This window comes from Maylandia zebra, linkage group LG2 (genome assembly GCF_041146795.1).
Source record: "Maylandia zebra isolate NMK-2024a linkage group LG2, Mzebra_GT3a, whole genome shotgun sequence".
Classification (NCBI taxonomy): domain Eukaryota; kingdom Metazoa; phylum Chordata; class Actinopteri; order Cichliformes; family Cichlidae; genus Maylandia; species Maylandia zebra.
In genome coordinates, this window is record NC_135168.1 from 20,585,650 (window position 1) to 20,609,102 (window position 23,453).

Consider the following 23,453-nt stretch of genomic DNA (forward strand, 5'->3'; position numbering starts at 1 on the left):
TTTTCTGATTAACTTAATGAACTGACTAACGTGTTCACAAAATCTGAAGATGATATTTGTCCTAGAAGAAGCACATACACCGCTCAAACTCTGGGCTTGGAGAGGCCTCCAAAAGATTAACGCTTAACATTCCCAAAGTTGAGTGTTTTCATTTCCCCTGAAGAATTTAATCTAACATATAACAAAAAATGAATACATCATTCCATAGAAATTATACCCAAAACTAATCGACAATAATAATGACTTCCAGCTTTTTATTTTCCTTCTTGGACTCTTTTAGAGCAGCTTTGCATGATTCACATTTCAAAAATAATCCTTATTTATATTCTACTGTACTCTCTTTACACCCCCACCCTCTCTGAAACAAGACTTTTTAGCTCCCGTCTCATTAAGCCTGCTTATTTGTGATTGGCCGGCTTCTATCGGTTTCTTTGTTTTTGGACACACCTACAAAATTCTGTTATTCAGTTGTTTAAATTTGATCAGTTATTTACATTTTAAACACCTTCTTCTCTCAGAGACAAAAACTCTTCTTCACATCTAAACTTCTCCATTATCCAATCATCTTTTGGTTTAAATATCACAATCTAACAACCACGCACTTCCTCTGCAAGCATAATTAACACTCCACACACACACACACTGCAGGGAGATAATTACACTGCACTGTTATTAAACCATGCTTCAGCCTGAACAAAAACACAAATTAAAAAGTCACAGGTTTGACAGAAACTGCCGCCTGCTCTCCTGCCAAAGTGCCGCTGAGCCAAGCGCTGAATCGGTGAACAGACAGCACATCTGTTTTTTTATCTTACCTGCACATGATCTCGTGGGTGAGGAGGACGCGACACATCTCCGGGTTCTTGTCCTGTCCTTCATACAGGATGGGCTGATGGGACAGAAGCAAACAGCTGATTACGACAGAGAACTCATCTCCTTAAAACTCATCACATGAAATCGTACGGCCTACAATCTCATTTATTTTTCCTCCCACAGAGTACAAATCTGCAAATGGGTAAACAACTGTTAAACAAAACAAGACAAATCAGCTCATTGTGATTGATGCATTTTAGCTGAATATGTTAAACGAGTTAAACTAGTTAAAAGAACCAAACTCTGTCAAAATATATCTGCTTATGAGGTAACCAGTTTTCACATTCAAAAGTTAAAACTGGGCTTAAGGAGATTTAACCGCAGCATCATCCAGACTCTGAACTGAATAAAACCAGCTGGGAACCAGTTTTAGCAACTGGGGATCAGACCTTGAAGGACCCCACTGGGTGGTGGTCAGAGGTGAACTGGGCACCCTACCCTGGAGCCTACTGTGGGAGAGTTCAAGTACCTCAGAGTCTTATTCACGAGCGAGGGAAGGCGGGAGATTGTCACAGCATCTGCAGTGATGGGAACGAATTACTGGGCCTTTGTGGTAAATGATAAATGAACTAGTTCTAATAAAGCACTTCTCGACTCTATTGGAGAACTCAAAGTACTATAAACAACACGTCGCATTCACACAAGCACTTTCTACTTAAAATTCACATACAGTCACACTCCAATGGACGCATCAGAGAGCAACGTTGGGTAGTATCTTGCCCAAAAGGTATTTGGCATGCAGACTGGAGCAGCCAGGGATCGAATCACCAGCTCTGCCTCCTGAGACCTGTGGTGAAGAGAGAGCTGGTCGAACTAGTCGAACTACCTCTAAGGCTAGAAGCAGTGGGCAGGAACCTAAAAGTTAAACTGCAGATATCAGTGGTTGAAATGAGCTTCCTCCGAAGCCTCAGACACCGAGTGAGGAGCTCAGTCATTTGTCAGGGACTCCAAAAAGGAGGCAGTTGAGGTGCTTCAGTATCTACCCAAGACTCCTCTTTGAGACCTCGTCAGTGAGGTGTTTCAGGCATGTCCTACAGGGAGAAGACCTCAGGACATGAAGGAGAGATCACATCTCTCGGCTGGTCTGGGAATGTCTCCATGTTTCTCCAGAAGAGCTGGAGAAGGCGGCCGGGCATCTCTGCTGCCCCCGTGAGCCGAACCGATATAGGTGGCAGCAAATGCAAAAGCAACCCCCCCCCCCTCCCCCCCAACCATTTAAACTAGTTTAGTCTGTATACTAGCATTCATCGCTTTCCTGCCGTACATCCGGTTCAGCTTCAATCTGATCACCTGATATTTAGATGTGTCCAGGTGTTCCTTTTATTTTGTCACCCCCCTCTGCCTATCCACAGTCTGCACCAGTAATAAAGTCAAACATGGCCTCCAACCATTCACACCTCCCACCACCTCCCCTTTTGGTGGTCTCAGCCTCCTCTGGCCTTCCCAGAATTCCCTGCCAGATGGCGGGTGGCGCCCCAGGATGAAGCCCCCCTCCTCATCCTCCACTCTCCCTCCTCCTCGCCCCCGCAGAGCTGTCGTGTCAGAGTCTGGATGACGGATGACCGCTGTGAGTAGGGCTAGGTGTGCGATTGTACTCGTATATGGGTGTTTGTGGGGACCCACGTCCTTATGGGGACGTTTTTGGAAGGAGAGGGCATCAGTGCGGGTTTGAGGGCTCGGGTTTGACTCTGCCTGATTTTCACCGTGATGGGACTCCTTTATTTCAAAGAGGGCCCTCACAGAGACAGAAGCAGAAATGTGTGTGTGGTTTTTGTAATACCCTGGTTGTTGTAAATGAACTCCACTAAAAGCACACGGGTGTGTGTCCTCACCCCTCCTCCTCCTCTTTTCTTTTTTCCTGCGATGACCTACTGCTACCTCATCCACCTTTATAGTCAAAACAGACCTCCACCCTGCACACACACACACACACACACACACACACCCTGGGGGACCATACTTTTAGGATAACGACCACTTCTGCATTATTGATCCCGATCCTGGCTCTGTTCCTCTGGATTAAAACGCTCCAGTTTGACCAGGAGGGATGTGGATTGCATCAGGGACACACACACACACACACACACACACACACACACACACACACACACACACACACAGAGAACTGGTGGTCGATATTTATACATCATTATTCCTGATGCATGAGTCCTGTGAGTGCGTGACTGCATGTCCACTTTCATGCTTATTTGCAGGTTAATGTCCCCTTTCTGCGGGGACACACCTCAGACATTTTCAGACGTTCACATGTTTAAAAAGTGAGGACGAGGCTGTTTTGGAAAAAATAATGTTGTTTATTAGAAAGTGAATATTTGGAAAAGGTGAGATGTTTTGGGCAGGACTGAGTATCTTTATTAAAATTTTGTTCTGAGTAAATATTTCACAAAAAAACTTTGAGAACAAAAACAACTGTTTTTCAGATTAAAGTTCAGCAGCCTTCAGAGTGTGTGTGTGTTTGCAGTGACACTAAAAACGCTGTTTACATGTCACTTTAAAGTGTTTCTCATTTGTCATTCAAGCACTGATGCATGTTTTGTAAAGGGAGCATGTCGGAAAGTTACAAATTTGTTTGTCAGTGAACGTTTTAAAACGTGGGGTTTCCAAAGATATAAAAAGCTTAAGGAGAAAATCATGAACCTGGGGTGTGAACGATTTGGAGCACATTAAGACTTGTTTTAGAAGAGGAGGCTGATTTTTACAAAAGGTTAAAAACAGGAAGACGAGGCCTACATTGAGGAAGTCTTCACAACAGTTCGCTTAAGACGACGTGAGAAACGTGTGCTGAACATTTCTTAACCCTTTCGAGGCAGGCGTTGCCGATTTGCAACAGTTAAAAACTAACAACCTGATTACCCCACATACATATTTTATGAGGGTTTTTTTACTCAGGAGTACCACTGCAGGACTTGGTTGTGCATTAGCAACAAAAAGTTTAATTTGAGCCTGAGAGGGTTAAATATGAGTTATTTGAGCTCAGAAATATTTTCCAAAAGGAGCACAAACACCTCCCGCGGGGGTCTCCCGGTGTGTGAGCCCCTCGGCCTTGTTGCATGATGTGACTCACTGTGCAGAAGTTACTGTGCCAGCTGCATCGCTGCACGGTCCAATCTGCATTAATGCAGCTCCTCCTCGCTCTGACAAACCCGTGGACGCGGGGCTCCTAACAGCTCCTCGACGGGGATTTATCGATCCATGGGGACTCCAGCCGACCTGTCTGTCAGGCCTGCCTCTCCACCAATGGGGTGTCGTGTACTGGGAGGTGAAGGTGTGTGTGTGTCATGGAGGAGGTGTCAGGATTATTGTCTCCAGTGTGCCGCCGCTGCGCCACATTAGGGCCTATTGATCGGTTTGGCTGACGCTTTGTCGGGGAGCCGCTTGGTACATCGATCGGTGACATGCCGACAGGGCCGCGGCAGCCGGGAGGGTTGTGATATGACGGGGGATAAATAAGCTGAAGCTGGGAGGAGAAGCGAGCACATTTGGATGTCTTTTAATATTTACAGTGACAAACATCTGAGGTAGAGCGCTCGACGAGAGGAACAGGAGGATCTGGAGGAACGAGGAGGGAGGTCAGCCGGCAGCGCTGACAGGAATGTGGAAACATTTGGAGGTTTTTGTTGGCAGCGAGGTCGTTCACAGGTTCAAATCCCACACGGGGGTTTCTGAGTGAGTGAAAACCGGAAAGATGGGAGGACGTGGAGTCAGCTGAAGCCCGAGCTACATCGAGTGGAAAGGAAAACACATCAGTGCTGCTCAAGTTTAAGAAAGTAAGGAGGAGGCGGAGGAGGACAGGAAAGTTTAGTTTTAACTTTAGGGGAACGCTTTAAGATTACAGTAGGTTTGAACTATGTGCCTGAAACCGGCAGAGAAGTCTTGTTTGTTACGCGTTCGGGGACACTATCAGGCAGACACAACACATGAATAATCCTTAGTACAAATCTATAGGAGATGCCTGCATAGCCAAAGATGGCGTCCTGCCCCCGTCCACAAAAGAACCAAAGAGCAACCGCACCGGAAACAAAAGAGCCAATCATGTTGTTGTGCTGATTGCTCCGATGGTTCTGGATGATTTCCATTAACAGTAACTCAGCGACATATCAGAACAATCGTGTTCCACACTGAAAGAACAGATTTGATTTGATCTTGACAGTCGGCATTCGACTGATCCATGGAACATTCAACGATCCAACGCATTCGTCTGACCTACTCCAGTATTCTTACTCTGACAACTCAACTTTGTTCTTTGCCCACTAATTCTTTTTTCATTTGATGTATGTTTTCACCCTTTTTTTTTTTACCACCTCTGACAATATTATCTGATTTATTTAGTTTGTCTATTTTTGACCGAGATTGGTCATAAAGTTTGGGAAGGACTTGCAAGAAAATGGCACAGTTTAAGGTATTCAGTATTGGAGTCGATCCAGGAATCCCTCAAAGGGTTTTACCTCTATAAGATCTGCATCATAGCTTCAAAAATACAACTCAAACTGTATTTGGGATGAATTTCAAAGCCACCAGTACAAAAATCTACAGATATTAATAACCTTGTGTCACCCTCGGGATTCCCATATTCTTGTCTGCCATTCACCTAGGGACCATTTTTGAACCGAGGACAACACAAGGGTTACCAACCTTCTATAGGTAATATTTAGAAACAGCCAGAAGACAGGCTCTGATTGGTTAAGATGGTTTCCCGAAAAATATCAAACGACTCTGAAAAATTGTATTTTGAGTCGTGTTCACGAGACGTTTCTTCTACTCACCGTAAACTACCTTGAAATAGAGCGACTCTAAAACTCCAATGCAACTGTTTGCTTGATGTTTGTAAGACTATTCAAGCCCACTAAAATATTTCCCAGTTGTGATTTATTTCAGTCAAACTAATCTGGGCTTTGGGGCTCGATCCAGGCAGTCTCCAGGCTGCACGTCGTTGTGCAGAAACACGCTGTGTGACATTTAAAACACGCCGCTGTGACATGTGCAGGTGTGTAAAACAAACTCACTCTGATGTAAACACTATGAGTGAATCAGAGCTCAGGTGTGCGTGCGCTATCTCACCTGTTTGGTCATGGAGTCTATGAGCCGGACGTAGAGATCCTGTTCTGTCCTGATGCCTGAAAAACACACAGAGAGAAGCATGAGCATACACACACACACACACACACACACACACACAGTTCAGATATAAATTACTGTCATCAACATGCCCGCGTTTGCCTCTTATGCTAATCCGCCCCCAACAAAGGATCTGATTCCTGATAACGTGCTGTAAATGAATTCTGTTCCGATTCATGTCCTGGTTGTGTATTTGTGTTTTCTAGCGCTCTTGTCGTCTCGCCCCGGCGTCGCTCACACCCCTCAGCAAAAACAAACAGCGGCGCTGCTCCAGAGCTGTTTATTATTTATGGGCCAGGCCGCCTTCTCCGGCCCCCCCGCCGCCTTTTTCCTCAAGGATAACAAGGAATCCTCATTCTCCGACAAATTAAATATCAATCAGAGCTGCTTGTCTTTTATTAGCCATGCATCCGGGCGTAAATGTGACACAAACACGACATGGGGTGGAGGAAGTAAATTGCAGGGAACACCTGTTAGCGGCGGAGCAGCTCTAATTGTATTGTGCGTTTGAGCTTTTTTTCCCTCTACTTCTTGCTTTGCGGGCCGTTTGCTCGCAGCTTCCTCTGCTTTCTAATTGACATGATTCACTCCTCGCTCTGCGGCTGAGCGCTGAGCAGTCTGCAGCCTAAATGGCGGCTATCCGTCCCGCTTGCAGATGAGGTCAATTACCTCTGTAAGATGCTAATCCGACGACGCCGACTCATATTAGAGTGATTTATCCCCCTTTGGAAGAAAACGCTCTTTTATGTCCCACTTTATCTGGCGTTTCTGCGGGGGTCTGAGAGCATTACGGCCGCCCTCCTCCTGCAGCTCTGGACTCGTGCCAGCACAAAGGCGAGCTGTGTGTTTTGAATCAGCAAAAGATCCCTCCACTTCCCCCACACCACACCACACCACCACCACCACCAACCGATGGACAAAACAGAGCTCAGATATTCCAGATGTCCGCCGCTCCGCGTGCTGATAATGAAAAAGTTTTTCCAGCCTCGCAGTCTTAAAAGTGCACAGCTGAGTTAAACTCTAACTCCGGTGAGGTGACCTTTAATATAAATTCCATCTCCGCTAATTCTAAACTCTAAATCATCCAGGAAAAGTTCAACCGCAAACCAACACAGACAGTTTCACCTGTGGGAAAGAGCGATCATTAACTCAACTTCATCAATCAATACTGCAAATCTAAAATGCAGCCTGAACAAAGACTCGGCTGACCTGCAGCAGCAGCAGCATTTAAAAATGGCTCACTTCGGCTTTAATTTCATGCTGTCAGTCATTCTTTAAGAGCACAGCACATGCAAATGTGTCTCCAGTGTAAGGAACATATTATTGATGGGTTTTTGGACTTGGACCTAAACAACCTGCAGCATGCTGGCAGAGCGGGCTGCTTCACATCTGCCTTCATTACTCATCACGAACATTGAGAATTAGCAGAAATATTGGCATTATTTCCATTATGCTTTGACCTCAGATTGCATCATCAGTGCTTTCGTTGTAGCTTTTTTACATGCTGCGAAAGGCAGACGCTTCTTTCTGCAACATGATTGTCTTACTTGCACTAGATCTACTGAATTTCGTCGCCGTCACGCTTACCGTAAGTACGTGACAGCCTTCTGCCTACGTAAATGTTACAAAGAATGACGAATCAGAAGAGGGATTTATTAAACCCGTTTGTTCCTGCTGTTTTTTACTTCTTGTCTTTGTCTCTACCGCCTCTGTAACCATCCTCTCTGCCTCTGGTCTGATTTCATTAACTCTTTCCTGCTTCAAACACTCCTAAAATCAAACTCCAAATTCTTTCAGCTCCAATAAACTGATCAATATGTGGCTTTTTGAAAAACAGGATGTACAAGGTTTAGCAAAGTTAGACATTAACAGGAAGTGAGCTAGCTAGTCCCTTCTACAGATGGTACAACCTAATCTGACTGAAGGATTTCTTTAAACTAAACTCTATTGCTCTGATATAACTTTGGACTTTTGTTTTAAAACTAAACAGCACTGACGTAAAATGCTAAAATAGACCAAACTTCAGCCAAAGAACCTCTGATCCATCCAAAACACGAAGTTAGTCATTAATTAGTCTGCTGTGTGGTTTGGGTTACTGTGAAGTCCTGATGCTAAACTTAGTGTTCACACTGAAATCTGAGAGCGATTCTATTCTGAATAGATATCAGTAGTCGGGGATACCAGGAGCCTGTGAGCTGCAGTTACACCAAGAGGGTTTAAAAACTTCGTCTGTACAGAAAAATAAAGGAGAAAAAACCAGAGCCTCATCCAACACAAGAGACACCTGGACCTGAAATAAAGAGACGCTGCAGTTTTCTGCAAACTGGTTTAGTGCAACTGGAAACCAGTCCTAATGAAGAAGCCCTGGTTCAGAGTCAGGAGCTACAAACGGACTAAACAAAAACAGGAAAATCTTCTTCAGGGTTCAGTTAACAGGAGGAGGCAACGGAAAAACTCTGACAGTAAATATGTGAGGAAAAAGTTGTAATTTTTTTCTTTTTCTACCTTCAAAAATGACTCGCTAGCAGGATGTTTACAGCTTACAGAAAGCATTTTCAACCCTTTTTCTTTATACAGACTTCCACCTCTGATTCCAGATCAGTGGCATATTCACACACTCGGCTCACCATTGCTGTAGAGGAGCTGTAGCCTGTAGTGGATTCCATTGTTGGTCTTCTCACCGTTGTACTCCTGTCACAAAAACACAAAGTACACGTTAAACAACGACATCCTGACTGTGCATTTGACATGTAAGAAAGTATTACAGAAAGGTTATTTAGAAATCCTAAGAAAAGCAGATGATGATTGATGATGTGTTGAAGTAAAAGCCACTAAAAGGACGCCTCTGCTGAGCTCACCGAGCTGTGAAACATGACAAGTTGTCAACAAAAGCTGGTCCAGAGGACCCATGGTCCTTTTCCCAAATATTAGAGCTGTTAGGTATCATATTAGCCTGCTATTCATGTTTTCTGCTCCTGTCAAAGAGTAAGGAAGAGCAATGTAAAAGCTAAAAAAAAAAAAAAAAAGAGTCTGCACCGCCACCAAACCACAGTCTAACCAGAATCTCTCAGTTAAAGGTGTTTACACACTTGGTCAAGTGCAACACACCAAATACTAAAAGCAAAAGACTCCAAGCAAATCAAAACCAAACAACACACAAAAAACAATAAGCTGAAATTAATTTAAGCTAGCAGCTGGATGACACTCCCTGTAACCTTTGACCTCTCTGATCCCTATGCTCCTCTGAAACGAACACAAAGCTCCAATAAAGTCAGATTAGAAGACGTTCATGCTCTGTGTTATCAGGACACGTCCCAGAATGCATTTCACACCCATCATTTGCATCCAAGCATCACTGTTTTATGAGGAAAATAACAGATTTGAGTTTAAGCTTTTATTTTGAAATTTACTCTGAAATGTTTTTGGAGGTCTCGTCGACAGGACAGGTGATGCCATACCTGACCTCCGCAGCTCTCTGATCACTTTCTTACCTGTGTGAAGGAAAAGTTTAGGGTTTTATTTCTAATTACGCCTAAACATGCATTTAACTGTCAGGTAATCTGTGCCTCAGACTCTGTAGTTAAAAACATCCTTTATTCTCCATCCATCCGCCTCTTTTCTCCTTTTCTTTCTGTCTTGACCTTTCCTCCTATCTTTTTCTTCTCTTCTCTCTTTCAACCTTTACTCCCCTTTTTTATCATGCCTCCCCTCCTCGCTCTCCCTCCTTTCAGCCTGCGTTGGTCGGCCACTCGGTGCCAACTGTGCCCGGGAGTGTTGGCTCAGTCCCAGTGTGTTTGTGTTGGGGGGGGGGGGTATCAGGGCGAGAGACTCGAGGTCAAAGCAGAGGTGAGGTGAGCGAGTGGGTAGAGAGGAGAATATGGTGCCAGCTGGCAGCCGATCAAAGAACAAACACCCACAAACCTGTCGGGATGTTATTATGATTATCACCAGTGTTATTAGCAGCGGAAGCGATTCTCATGTACTTTCTGTATATTGTCAACAACAGATCCAAACTTGTGTATTTTTGGATATTTACACTTCATTTTAACTGCCAAAACATTCTCTTTCAACATGGGACCCGTCTTACAGATGAAGTTCCACATAACCAGGATTTCATTGTTGTTACTGGGGCTCATTAAACCCAACAGTCACATTAAAACTGAGGTTTTCTGTATCCAGCTGACAGGGCAGCATGAGATCAGAAAACACAGACATCACAGATTTGGATCACCAGCTCAATGGGTGTAATTTAAATGTTAAAAATCAAAAAATAAAACTAATGAAAATGTCAAAAGATGCAGTTCCCCTAGTGTCCTCTAGAGGCTTCCGCAGAAGGCCAGTCTCCACGGACTCGCATGTTAAAATGTCGAACTTTAAATGATGCTGTGCGTTTAATTGTACTAACAGACTGTCCAAGAAGTCTGAGTTCCAGTTTTAGAGAAATTGTAAGATTTTATCTGGATGATACTGATTAGCAGGTATCTGTTTCTGAGTGTGAAGCTATGAATGAAGCTTGCTAACTAAGCTAGCTAGCCTTAGCTGCTAACTTAGCTCTACCCTCTCGTCCAAACATGGTCACTTCTGACTACAAAAAAGTACCATGGCAGTTTTCAGAGTTAAACCTTCAAAATAAAACATAAAACAATACCCGATTCAAAATTCAAAAAACCTCTGGACCGCTTTCTGTGTTACTTTAAAATCGTTCCCTGTAAGTCTTGCTCTGACCACATGCACTGGGCTCTTGTTATTTACTGTTAATCATTAACATGTTTCCTGCTTTATTTTGTAGTCCTGTTAGATTTCTTTTCATCCTTTGTTCTCTTCCTTCGTTTTTTCTCCATAAGAGCTTTGCTTAAGATTAAGAATTAAGGGGACATTACCTGACATGGGCCTCTGATGTATGAAAGGTAGGAACATTTACTACAAATTAGATCTTTTCCTGGTATTTTAGAATTTTAAGCCTAAAAACCTGACCTCTTCTTTTCCTGTCAAAGATGTAAATTAAAAAAAAAACAAACACCTAAAATCTGAAGAAGATTCTTGAAGAAATAAAAAATCTTTTCACCTTGTCTTTCTCCACAAAGTCCACGTAGGAAGTCCTCTCGATCTCCACCGGCTGACCCTGACGGTCGTACAGCGCCAGCACGAAGTGGAAGAAGTTGGACTTCCTCAAGTTGGATGGAGGCTGTTTCTCAAAGTGAGCTCGGGCTAAACCAACCCCACTGAAACAGAGAAAGAAAACGTTACCTTCCAACTCAACAGGATCACACACACTAATCTGGACAGCACAGTGAATTGATTCATATTGATTTATAGGCCCGTGTTGCTGTGGTGGGCACCTTAAAAGTGGGATGATCATTTTTGACTTGGAGTTAATAAAAGCTCAACAACAGAAGAATTAAACGAAATGAATTCCAAATCTTCAGAGTGGACATAATCATGTGTGAACATTGGGCAAGTGGCTTCAGTTACTGAAAACAACATTAATGGTTTACAACTGGTTCTTTCTTCTGTAATCAGAATGACTAAGGTGCTTCCCTTTGAAGGTGGCGGTTTGTCACTAGTGGACAATCCAAGATCCGGATGTCAAGGTAACCGGTTTCATGTGTTTACTACCATGTCCTATATGTCAACTTAGCAGTTGGAGGTTAGTAAGCAGTTAGCTAGCTAGCTTCCATGTATGACGATATACCGTAATCTGTCCAAAGTATTTCTAAAGAACTAAAATGTACAGCAGTGATGGTTAATGGTGAGAAACATGGTGGCTAGCTACAGAGCTATAGTTAGTGTAATATGAACACATTAGCACAGTGAAGACGGAGGATGACGGTTAAACTATTGGTCAGGGACAAACGCCATCATATGACAGGAAGAAGATGCCAAAAATGGATCAAACTAAAGCCAAGAAAACACGAGACATGATCAGCGTGAGGTTAGTCATTAATGTGCTGCTGCGTGGTTTAGATTAGTCGCTGTGAAAGACAGCGAGAACGATCACTCAGGAGTTTTTGGGGGAAAACAAAAAACATTAATCCAACGCAGGAGACGCTTTGACTGGGAACGACACGCCTGATACGACATCAGCGACCATGTCTTTGTGCTGATCATCACACAGTGTCATACACGCAACGTTACCACAAAGCGGACCAATCACAGACGCTGTGGTATGCGTTGCCATTTTATTATTTAGATTTAGAAGGTTTTACAAATAAACCCGGACACATAAATAAATAAAAAATAGGGTGATGTGAGTTTTCTGGCCTTCACAAGGTTATAATTAATCTTTGCTTTTACAGATATTGGGATGTGGCGTCTCCTCTGCTTTCATTAACATTAAATAAAGAGATGCAAAGTCACATGATAAACTGTTGCTGCAGGAAGAGGTTAAATAAATGAGTTTAAAGGCAGCAAATTAAACTCTAAAGAACAAAAGAACAAACAAATTTTTATGTTAAATTATTTTTTTGTTACATTTCAATAAAAAGGGAGGCAGAAATGAAATCATTACCGAGAGTATTGCTTCTAATGCTGATTATCATAATGTAAACAACCACCGGCTGGGGGTCAGAGGTCACCCTGCTTTTGATTTCCAACCTCCAGAATCTGAGGAAGCCTTTAACTGAGTGTGAAAGCTGCAAAAACATCAACAGTGTCAGCGGCTGATTTTATTTTGGTATGGAAAAAAAATCCTTGTTGATCCTGAAATAAAATCAATGCTCCAGCAGGAACAGACCTCTGCTCTCAGCCCACAGAAGCGCGATGTGTCCGAGGGGGAGACGCTCCAAACAGCAGCTGAATATTTTTACATCAATCTCATTTTCCTGCTCGTTTTGTTTCCTAAAACGCTTTATGATCAATATGATCGCCGGGGCACAGATAAATATTTATTCATGCTCAGGGTTTGTTTTTGGAAGCTCGCCCGTGCTCTCTCTCGGTCTCCGAGCTTCCCGGCTCACGGGTGTATTCCCCAGACGGCAGATTAATACAGCCGTGACCTTTCTGCACCCCCATTACCAATGCTTAATGCCTCATTTGTAGGCCAGTTTGTTGAAAGCTAATTCCTCCAACTCGCAGCGTTTGGCCGAGTGAAGAGTCTGCAGAGAAACTCCAGGAGGAGGAGGAGCAGCTCAGGTGTGTGTCGGTCAGGTTTTAAGGGGGGCTCGGTGGGAATAAGAGCAGCTGAGTGTCAGAAAACACAACAGTGTTAAAGTAAAAATAACACCAAGAGGAATCACAGCGAGCAAGTCTTCAACACGTTCACCGACAGATATTTTCAATGAGATCCCGAGAGAAGGAAAAAACTCCACAAGCATCTGTTTTTATCCATGTTTCTATTTTCATACACCTGACAGGAGCTACGCTGGAAACACAGCGAAAAAATAAATCCTTCAACAATAAAACAGCATCGAAAGCCCACAAACAGGCTCCGTGTTTGATACGAGTCAGTAAACAAAACCGATTATCTGTCAGTTTTCACATGAAGATGGAGAAAACTGAGTCTGATTTACTTTCCTGGACCCCAAGTTCCTGATAATAGTACCAATTGCTTGTATTTCAGTGGACATTCACTTGTGAAGTCTGGTCTCCAGGTCATGGAGGCAGAAGCCAAAGCACAGATACCCAAACCCTCTTTCCCCAGCAGGCTTTCCCAGCCAGGAGAGAATAAATTAAATCCACTTCAATTTTATTTATAAGGCACCGAATCACCATAACAGTCACCTCAAAGCGCTTTGTATTATAAGGTAAAGACCCCAAATATCAAACGACCCACTTTGAGTAGCACTTGGCGACAGTGGGAAGTAAAAACTTCCTATTAACAGGAAGAAAACTCTAACAAAACCAGGCACAGGAGGGGCAGCGATCTGTTGGTACCGGATGGGGATGAGGGGGAAATGAAATGATCTCTCCAGCGAGTCTTGGGTCTGTCCCAGGGCCTCCTTCCCTAACTACTTCCGCTATCTCCTTTCAGCATGGAGAAGCAGCTCGGCTCAGCGCCTCACCTTGTCCTCTAAGGTGGTGCCCGGCACCATTTCAGAGGAAGCTCATTTTTAGGAAGCTAAAAATCCTTCATATCATCAGCAAAAACACCATTCGACCGGTGACCATCCACTTTTTCTACGCCTAGAGATTCTGTCCGTAGACGTTACGAATAGCATGGATGACAAAAGGCGACTGTCAAAATCCAACTCCGACCCTTCGAAAAATTCCTGGAGATAAATCCAGATCAGCTCAAAGTTATTCCTTTCCAAGTCATTCCCATGCAAACCTGTCCAAAGCTTTTAGAGTAATCGTGCTCACAAACACTCAAACTGCAACAATCACTGAGGGACAGAGTCTCCAACAGGCCAGCAGCCAACAAGGCAAAGGGCCAAATTCAAAGGTTTGTTAAACTCTCAGTAAAAGCGCCTTTGAAGCCTTTGGTGTTAATGGGTTTAATGTCAATAGTTCATTTTTCTGTCTCCTGGTTGCTGTGATCTCTGAAAACCTGATAGAATAAGGGTAGAGAGTTCCTCCACTCTTGGATCTGGATCAGTTTGTGATATTTTATGGAGTTACATCTGAAACGTTTGCCCCTCTCACAGCAACACGTTCCTTGATCTGGACCTGGATGAACTCCAGAAGTTCATCAGTGATGGAAAGTGATGGTCTACGGACAGGTTACCTCTGACTTCAAATGACAGGGTAAATTAAACATACACTGATGAGCCACAACATTAAAACGGAGCCTGGTATCGAGTCCGTTTCTGAACACAGGCGTCCTGTGCGATCACGCACCAAGATGAGGCCTGAATCAGCCACGCTGAGTCTAATCTGATTTTCAAAGTGTGCAAAGACACTGCAGAGCAGGAGGGCATCGGTTTGGGATGTCTGAATCCCTGTCACACTTCAGTCGTTGGGGCGTTTGCACACTTTTCTCAGATATAACTTAAATAAAAGCACATTTTTGGAGTCATAAAACCCAAAGCCTGCAGACCTGCTGGTGTTTAATATCGCTGTGAAGCTGACATAAATGTGGATTTTAAAGCAAACAAACACCGAGACAAGCGGCTCGGTGAATTTGGCACCTGTTTCATCCCGAACGCCATCAAAAGCATCGTTTCCCCCACTAAACCAGCCCATTATCCCAATTACACACAATGATCTGCAGCGGCCCGTCCACGCAGCCGATCGCCACCCTCTCCTCTCTGCTCTGCCTCCACTCAGAAGGCTCGTTAGCATTATTATTTCAATTATGCTAATTGCGGCTGCATCCACTCGTCAGCGCCGCCCGTATCCGGCTGTTAGCACTTGGCACAAGGTGTAATAAAAACAGTATCGATGGCACACGGCTCGCTCGAACATGCCCGGAGTGTAAATCACACGCCAACAGGCAGAGAGGAGAAAAATAAATAAATAAACACACACACACAGACACAGAGAACAAACACGACAAGGCAAATGAGGGCCGCCGATCTGCACGTTTCCACTGCAAAGTCTGAAATTAAAGGTCAGCAGGAGTCGTGTTGAGCGCTGTGCAAACAATTACTGAGCAAGACAGCCGGTGCAGGGAGCAGTCAGTTCATATCCACGCTCACGGTGGCTGAGTTAAACCTCCGTCTTTCCTTCTCTGGGATTCAAGCACCGCCGAAACTCGCCTCTCATCCAAACTTCTGCAAATCTGCGCAACTTCCTTTCAAATTCAGTCGCCTCCTTTCATTTACAGGTAATTATGTTAAATACCGAACTGTCCTTATTAATCTTATATTTGACTCTAATGCAGAATTTATATAAAAGCTCGACCTGTGACCCAACTGACTAGTTTCATTTTAAAGCCACAGAGCTAAAGTTTGAGCTGCCACCATGAAGTTATAACTTTTCCACAGATGATATGGGAGATTCACAGACTCAGATACCTGCTAATCGCCCTTTTAGTACAGTAGCCTTACAGCAGCCATAGTATTGGTCAGATGCAGTAAGAGCCCGGTCCAGTTCAGGTGAAGCTAGCAGACAGCTAGCAGCTACAGCTACCTGTGTCACTATCCACCTGTCAGTCAAAGAGGCCATGCTCTTAATAACGCACATTTTAAGCCATCATACCATTTAAACAGGTGAGTTTAAATTCTCACTGTAGAGACCAGACAGTTTGTGTATCAGGCTGTAAACATGTTTATCTCCGCTGTAAAACTTTAACATGGGAGTCTGTGGGGACTGACTCACTGCTGGAGCCTCTGGTGGATGTTAGAGGAACTGCAGGTTTTGGCACTTGTGCCATTGATCATTTTTTTAGCTCCTCATAAACACAAGATTTGAAGATCAGGTAGGCAGGGCATCTGTGCCTGAGATGACCATATTAGAGATGGGGTGTTTAGCCTGACCGCTCTATGACTTCTGAATCTGTCACCATGTAATCTGAACATCCACCCTGGAACTGGAGATTACGACATATATGTAAAGAAGGAAAAGCAGAATAAATCAACCTTAAAGTGAGCAGGAGACACAAACTGTGCTGCCACCATGAGGCACATTTACACCTGACATGCAGCCATCACACACACCCTGGCTGTAGGTGTGTGTGTCCTTCAGTAATTTTATATCTGCTTCTTTTTATTTTGCACATTTTGTACAGGTTTTCTTTCTCTTTACACACAATTTGTGTCCTTCTGTTTGTTTTGTCTTCATGAGTGTTTTGTGTATTTGTTTAAACATAGCTCTGGATGCAGGACCACCAGGCCCCTCAGAGCCACGCTTTCATGATCAGACCGGGTACTGCGAATCCTCCACAAGCTGGAAAATAAATCTCACACACACACACACACACACACACACCATGACATTAATCAAACAGGAGATGGAGTGTGACCGCTGTTTGAGTCTTTAACCAGTGTGGCCTGCTGCCTCACACACTTACATATAAATACACACACACACATCACACAGGCCTAATGAGCCGTACAGCGCGCACGCACACATGCACACAGTCTGTCTGGCTGCCAGCATGTTAATCAAATAAACGGTGGATGTTTAAATCTGATTCAGTTGGAAACAAACTCGCAGCAAACACACCCTGACAGGACACACACACACACACTGAACGGTAATCTCATCACAGCAGGAGTAGCAGTAACTTCTGTCAGCTCTGAATCCAAACTGCGACCCGGCTCCTACTTCCTGTTTAGCACATTAGCTGATCACAGGTAAAAACGCAGAGCAGCCGAGGCTGATGGGAACCCGAGGACGCGCTCATCAGTAACATGTAGAGGGGAGCTGTTACAGGTAGCATCGACAGCAGCTAGCTGAATCATCATTCAGGTAATCTCACTACACAAATCTACACTTATCACAGACACATCATTTTATCCTGATGAGCTCGTTTTCAATTCAAGGGTTCTGCTTTCACCAGGAGCACGGTCTGCTGTCAAACAGCAGGCAGGGACGCAAACACACACCCCCACACGCACACGTGAAGTTTTAACAACGACGCGGCGTCGGCCTCCTCAAACGGGCAGGTGAGGTGCATCTTCAGAGGTGTGAGGTCAGAAAACAGATTGTTTGGTTACCTTCTTCTTTCAGCACGTTACTGTTGAACATACAGAAATCTCATCCTGTGCAGCCGCCCAGAATGAATGTAATTAGCAGAAACACACACACACACACACACACACACACACACACACACACACACACACACGCAGCAGCTCCTCTCTAATTGCTGTGGATATTGAGTTCGGCTTGTTAAAATATGCACATATTGTTCCTGTGCACTACTCTGTGTGTGTGCGCGTGTGTGTGTGTGCTGATTTATGCAGGTTGCACAATTACCCATGAATACATTTACCCAATCAGACGTGTGTGTTTTGTTTCTCTCACACACACGCAGACACACACACCTGTTCGGTTAGCTCTTATTAGCCGTGTAATATGAACTAATGAGTCGAGGCTGAAAAGCGGCGAGGAGATGGCCAGCAGGTCGTCCGAGCGCGATCGCACGTGTCCGTCTTCGTGTGGACAAAAATTCCGTTTGAAAGCATCAGAGCAAAGCGAGCTCTGCGCTGAGAGCATATCTTCAAACGCCGCCTCCCCTCCCGATCCTCAGGTTTAATTATTCTGAGTAAACACAGGTATGTATGGAAAGCAAACAGTGTCAAAACACTCAGATCAGTACGACACTTCAAATGATATATTGTGGACGTACAGTGACCACACAGTCCCGTGCATGTAGATATTAAATATTTTAACTTTAGATTTTATAACTAAGTTTACATTTCTCGTTTATCGGAGCAGCTATGTTACGTCTCAGCACCAAGAGGAAATTCATCGTTTCACACATCTGAAGCTGCGATTCATAAAACAGAAATCTGCAGACCTGCCAGCACTCCCATACTTCCTGTGTTTCTCCTGTATTTTAAAACCATCTCCGGGCCGCCTCCTGTTTTGCCGTTTATCCCAGAAAATTCCCATAATCTGCACGACTGAATAATTGGAATACATGCATGTGCAAGTTTTGTGTTGCTCTAATGTTACCTAAGTTGTTAGACTGTCTATAAAATGCAGTCTGCACACGCTAAATACAGTTTCAGCCCATCTGCTGGAGCAAAGCTCTGAAGGAGCACACGGAGTCAATGAGCTGCTGTCCTCGCTGTGGAGCGTCGCTGTGGAGCGTACGATGAGGGTAGAGCAAAGAGCGAGAATTTAACAACACACTAAAATAAATCACTGTGAGTTGAGCCACCCGTGCAACTCTGTGAGTTTGTGTAACTTTGACAAAGCTGGACAGATATTCATCGATCTCAGCTCCACCACCAAACTCCATGGTAAAAACCACCTATTTTACATCAATTGTGCAACTTGTTTTTTTATACTTTGCACAGAGTAATGATAATTTAAAAGTAATCAGATTACATGAACGTGTGCTCTATGCTGTATTCCTGGAGGAACTCCACCTACTCTTCCTCTCAGTTTAAGAATGATGACGCCGTGAGAAATGCACTGTGGGTGGTTTCTGGTGGAGCGACGGTCTGCTGTGGGTTCAACGGCGGTGGCGGGCGCCGTCAGGGAGGAAACGCCCGCTGACTGATTTCCATTTATGCACCTTAATAGTGTGTGTCATTCCTAATTAGGGCGACTGGCTCGGGGAAACGGTGGCTCGATGCTGGAATGGCTGCTCCTGTCATGCTGCAATTACCAACAAATTAGTCTTTAAGCTGAGGGGCTTCTGCACACACACTTCTGACCAAGTGTGTGTGTGTGTGAGAGGAGTACGCGTGCTAATTAGTGCATTCTGTGAGGTGTTCAATGTGTGAAAATGCATCTAAGTGTAAAAGCAGACGAGATTTCACGGACGTCAAAATCCGACCTGCAGCTGTTTGTTCTGCAGTTTCACCTTCGATTAGCACGAATAAAAAGAAAAAACACAAACAGGATTAAAATCACCAACCGGTCGACAACCAAATCATTAACATTTACCTTCCAACGTCAAACCAACACACACACACGCACTGAGAGTGTTACACGAAAAGTTAAACAGCTCTTTTTTTAAATGGAGTTTGGTGGATAAAAGCATCATCTGTTAATCCAGTTGGTGCTGCGCATTCAAGGTTAAGAATTTCTAAGTATTCCTGGTTGACCAAGGTAATCTGATTACCAGGAGCTCCTCTGTTTATCATTTTAAGGCAATTCACAAATGACAACAAAAGCATATTTGTGTGCATACAGTATGAAACAGGTTCTTTTAGAAGAGATTTGTTAAACAAACTGCTTAAAAACTTTGTCTGAACTTTGGTGTAATTATTCCAGTTTAATTCACGTATGTATGGAAAACTAACAGAAAGAAAAAACAGATAAACTTGAAATTTTGAACCCCGAAAGTAATCGATTTAAACAAAACTTTTCATGTTTGTCCTCACTGGTGCGTTCAGGGTTCCAGTTTTTAAATAAGAAAAATGCAAAACTGTTGATTTCCGAGTTATCAGACAATTTACATTTTGGCCGTTTGGATCTTTCAGAGAGTAAAACTTAATTTTATAACCTGGAAGTGCGCGGGTTCGTACAAAGCCGAGCACCAGTCGGGTTACGAGACCCGCTCGGCTCCAAATACAGTGAAGTATGAGATGTGCAGATATTTCATCATTTCAGGTTCTTTGGTCTGAAAATCAGAACTTTTAGGTCCACATGTAGATTTAACTGCTCTCTGGACCACGTCATGCGTGCTGCGTTCAGGTGCATTCCTCCAGTTCCTCTGGGGGAAAGAAACGGTTCATTTATTCATCGACTCTGGTCTGCGCGGTGCCTTCGGGGCTCTGTAAATCTGAGCTTTTGTGGTCAAGAAGCCGCTTCCAAGAGTTCAGTTTGGCTTTGGGTTTATGAAGAGAGACGTCTTCTTGTGATGCTTTAATATTTTACCTCCCCTGCTGAGGATGGATGAGAGCTGAGCTAACACAGCTGCACGTTTCCTGAAGTCAGCTGTTTCCTCCCAAACACATCCTTTACCCTGTCACACACACACACAGGCCGAGCCCATTAGCGTGGTCACCTGCTCCTCTCGGGTTAATTGTTTGCAGCTTTTTTTCCTGTCTTTCTCGCCTCCCGTGATTAGCCGAGCTGCCCGTGGCGGCTGACATTCAGCAGAGTGTCGGCGTTTGTTTCTACCACTGCACTTCCAGGAGGACGGTGTGCTGGGCAGGATTTACAGACAGCGGCGGCTGTTTTTTAAGGTGTTCAGAGTTTAACTTAAGTGAGGAGAAGGAGGAGGAAATGCATTTTTCCTCGCCAGACTCAGAGAGTAAAGCCTTACAGAGAAAAAGGTGTGCGGGCGCAGGCCTCGGCTGACCTCTTCATCATCTGCGGCCGCCGCTGAGAGTTACGACTCTGATAAAAGAGTCTCTCAGCGCGAGAATCCATCACTGCCAGACGCCACAGCCCGTCTCCGAGTACCAATCCGCCCACCACGGGGGACCGCCGAGCAGAACGCCAAACGCTCCATGATTGAACTGATGACGGATGACGCCAAAGAGGGAAATCCCCATGTCGACGTTTATTCACCCGCCACCCGCCTCCCCCTCCACTCGCCCTGATCACCCCAGAGGACGAAGACGGGGCGTGGAGGACCGGATCGCTCACTCTGCTCGCTCCTTTTTCTTCCCGTTTCCTCCTCTCAGGGAGGGTCGAGGGAAATCTGTTCACCTGAAGCTCCAACACACACACATTATAAACACACACCTGCCAACAGCGTGAGAAAAATCTCCCCCTCATCGTTACAGCTTCTACAGAGTTTCTAGAAATGACCGTTTAAAAGTCGTCGCTCATTAGAAACTTCCCAAAGTTTGTTTAAGAAACAGCGGATCTGACAAATAACTGAGGTTAAGGTTTGGACGAGACTCAAAGACCTGGGTCGAGTTTTTCAGTCTTTCCTGTGATAACTGTCCCACCACACTGTGAAATCATAACATTAAAAAAAAATCATCGTAGCATAACGATGATGTTTTTGCACATTCTTCCTTGTTATTTATTGTCAGGTACGCTCAAACCTAAACTGATGAGTCGCCCTTGATGGAAACCTCCTTAAAAAATGGTTTTCCTCCAAGACTTAAAGTTTAAAGCTCAGATGTGTTGAACTGTGACGGTGATCCTGCATCAGACGCAGACGGAATAAGACTGAAACAACACGGGGTTCAGTCTGTGGGAGGTTTACTACAGACAGTACACATCCCAAAAACACTTCTACACTTTATAAAAATCTGTGTCTGGTGCTAAAATAAGCCTGAAATATGCAGATTTGTTTGCTTTAAAAGCAGAAAATATGAATTTCCTGGTGTACCTGAACGTAAATCAGCCCTGTGATAAATCAGACCTGTCCGGAGCGTGCCCCATCTTTGGGACAATCTCCTGAGCTGGATGATGGAGCACGAAAGTGGATGGTTAGAAATGACAGACTGCTGTGAGACTGTGGTCAGGAGTTCATCTGTGAACACTTCTGTCATATACACACACACACACACACACACACACACACACACACACACACACACACACACACACACACACTCACACACTCACTGTTTCATCACCTGCTCACCAGGCGTGTTTCTAAGATGATGGCAAAGGAGGTCTGATTAGAAGTAAATATAGTGTGAAAACAGGAAGGCGTCTATTCTGAAACACGATAAAATCTCTCCAGATGAGCCCATACAACAGTCGGGCTCTTCTTCACTGTTTGTTCCTCCTCCTCCTCAGCAGGAGGCCAGCTCCCTCCCTCCCTGCTCCCGCTCGTACAGCAGGAGCCAAACATCATGTGAACGTGTGCTTCCTTCCTCTAAAAAGGTGTAAAAGCTGGAAACAGAATTTCAAAATAAAAGCATGAACTCCTGTCTCCTGCATGAACAGCTCGTGACCTTCCCTTGTGGCTGCCGCAGATCAGCAGGTATTGATTAGACATCTAAATACACAAATACACTGCAGGATGAAACGTGTGATTGCTTTCTGCCTTTTAATCAATAGAGAGCACCGTAAACCTTTTTTTCTAATGCACGGCATCAAACACCTTACAGCTGTTCAGTGATCAGATCAGGAGCTGATCGACTCACTGATTCAGATTTGCAGCTCCACACTTTCAAAACTCTCGGCGCTTCTAAACGTCTTCTTACAAAAACAACAAAACACTGCAGACTACCTCGAACGAAGAGCTTTTTTAGTTTCCAGTCATGTGAAAGTTTCTCTCACTGATCTGAGAACAATAACATTTTAGGATTTATGCTGAAAGCAAAAGAAGAAAAAGATTAAACATCAGAACGCATCCCCTAAACCTTTCAAACTGAAGTTGAGATCGTGTCACTGAAAGGTTAAATCAATCAGCCCGGTAAGCAGGACGTTTGAAAAGTTAGAGATCAGCTGTTGAATCAGAGAAAGACCTGATTTCAGCCCGATCAGGTCCCAATAAGCGATCAATAACAGGACTGCATGTGGACGCAGTGACATCATGTGTCTGTGCTTCACGCGTCCAATCACATCCCTGCACGATAAGCCTGACCACATCAGCTCACAGGACGCATCCTCACATAAAGAAAACTTTGGGCTGGCTTCAAAATAAAACATGAATTCGGAGCTTTATTCTGAAGCTCTGGCATGATGGTTGATATTATTCTTATTATATTATTTTCCATCGTTAAAAATCTCCAAACATTTTGGACGTTCAGTAGCGAGAAAATAAAATCTGTCTGCCGCGTTTCAGTTTTTTAAAAATCAAACCAGAGGAACGCGGATGCTCGCTGGTCACACTTGTGCGTTTGTGATAGAAAAAACACTTTTTATGAGTTTACAGCGTTAAAGTTGCCTCATTTTAAAGAACTAATGAAAGCAAATGTAATCTAATTACACTGTTTGTAACCCTCACTGCATGCGATCCATACACTTTGTGTTTTTCGTGCTTTGCTTTCAGTGAATTTAAACTAAAACGGTGTTCACTGAACTTCTAA

General features: G+C 44.1%; 1 protein-coding gene and 1 long non-coding RNA gene across 4 annotated transcripts in view; one reads left to right on the forward strand and one right to left on the reverse strand.

The window, feature by feature from the left end:
• Window positions 1-23,453, reverse strand: part of LOC101485630 (transcription factor COE3) — a 140,497-nt gene that overhangs the window by 111,303 nt on the left and 5,741 nt on the right. For all 3 annotated transcript variants that reach the window (XM_076890042.1, XM_076890045.1, XM_004552027.3), the window contains exons 2-5: window positions 11,072-11,228; window positions 8,634-8,697; window positions 5,950-6,005; window positions 816-889 (exon numbers count right to left, since the gene is read on the reverse strand). In XM_076890042.1, the coding sequence (XP_076746157.1) occupies window positions 816-889; window positions 5,950-6,005; window positions 8,634-8,697; window positions 11,072-11,228 (351 nt within the window). The remainder of the gene's footprint in view (window positions 1-815; window positions 890-5,949; window positions 6,006-8,633; window positions 8,698-11,071; window positions 11,229-23,453) is intronic.
• LOC143421086 (uncharacterized) lies at window positions 8,193-11,225 on the forward strand. The gene is made up of 4 exons (XR_013100836.1): window positions 8,193-8,476; window positions 8,584-8,756; window positions 10,851-10,913; window positions 11,091-11,225. It is a non-coding gene; the product is annotated as an uncharacterized LOC143421086 (long non-coding RNA).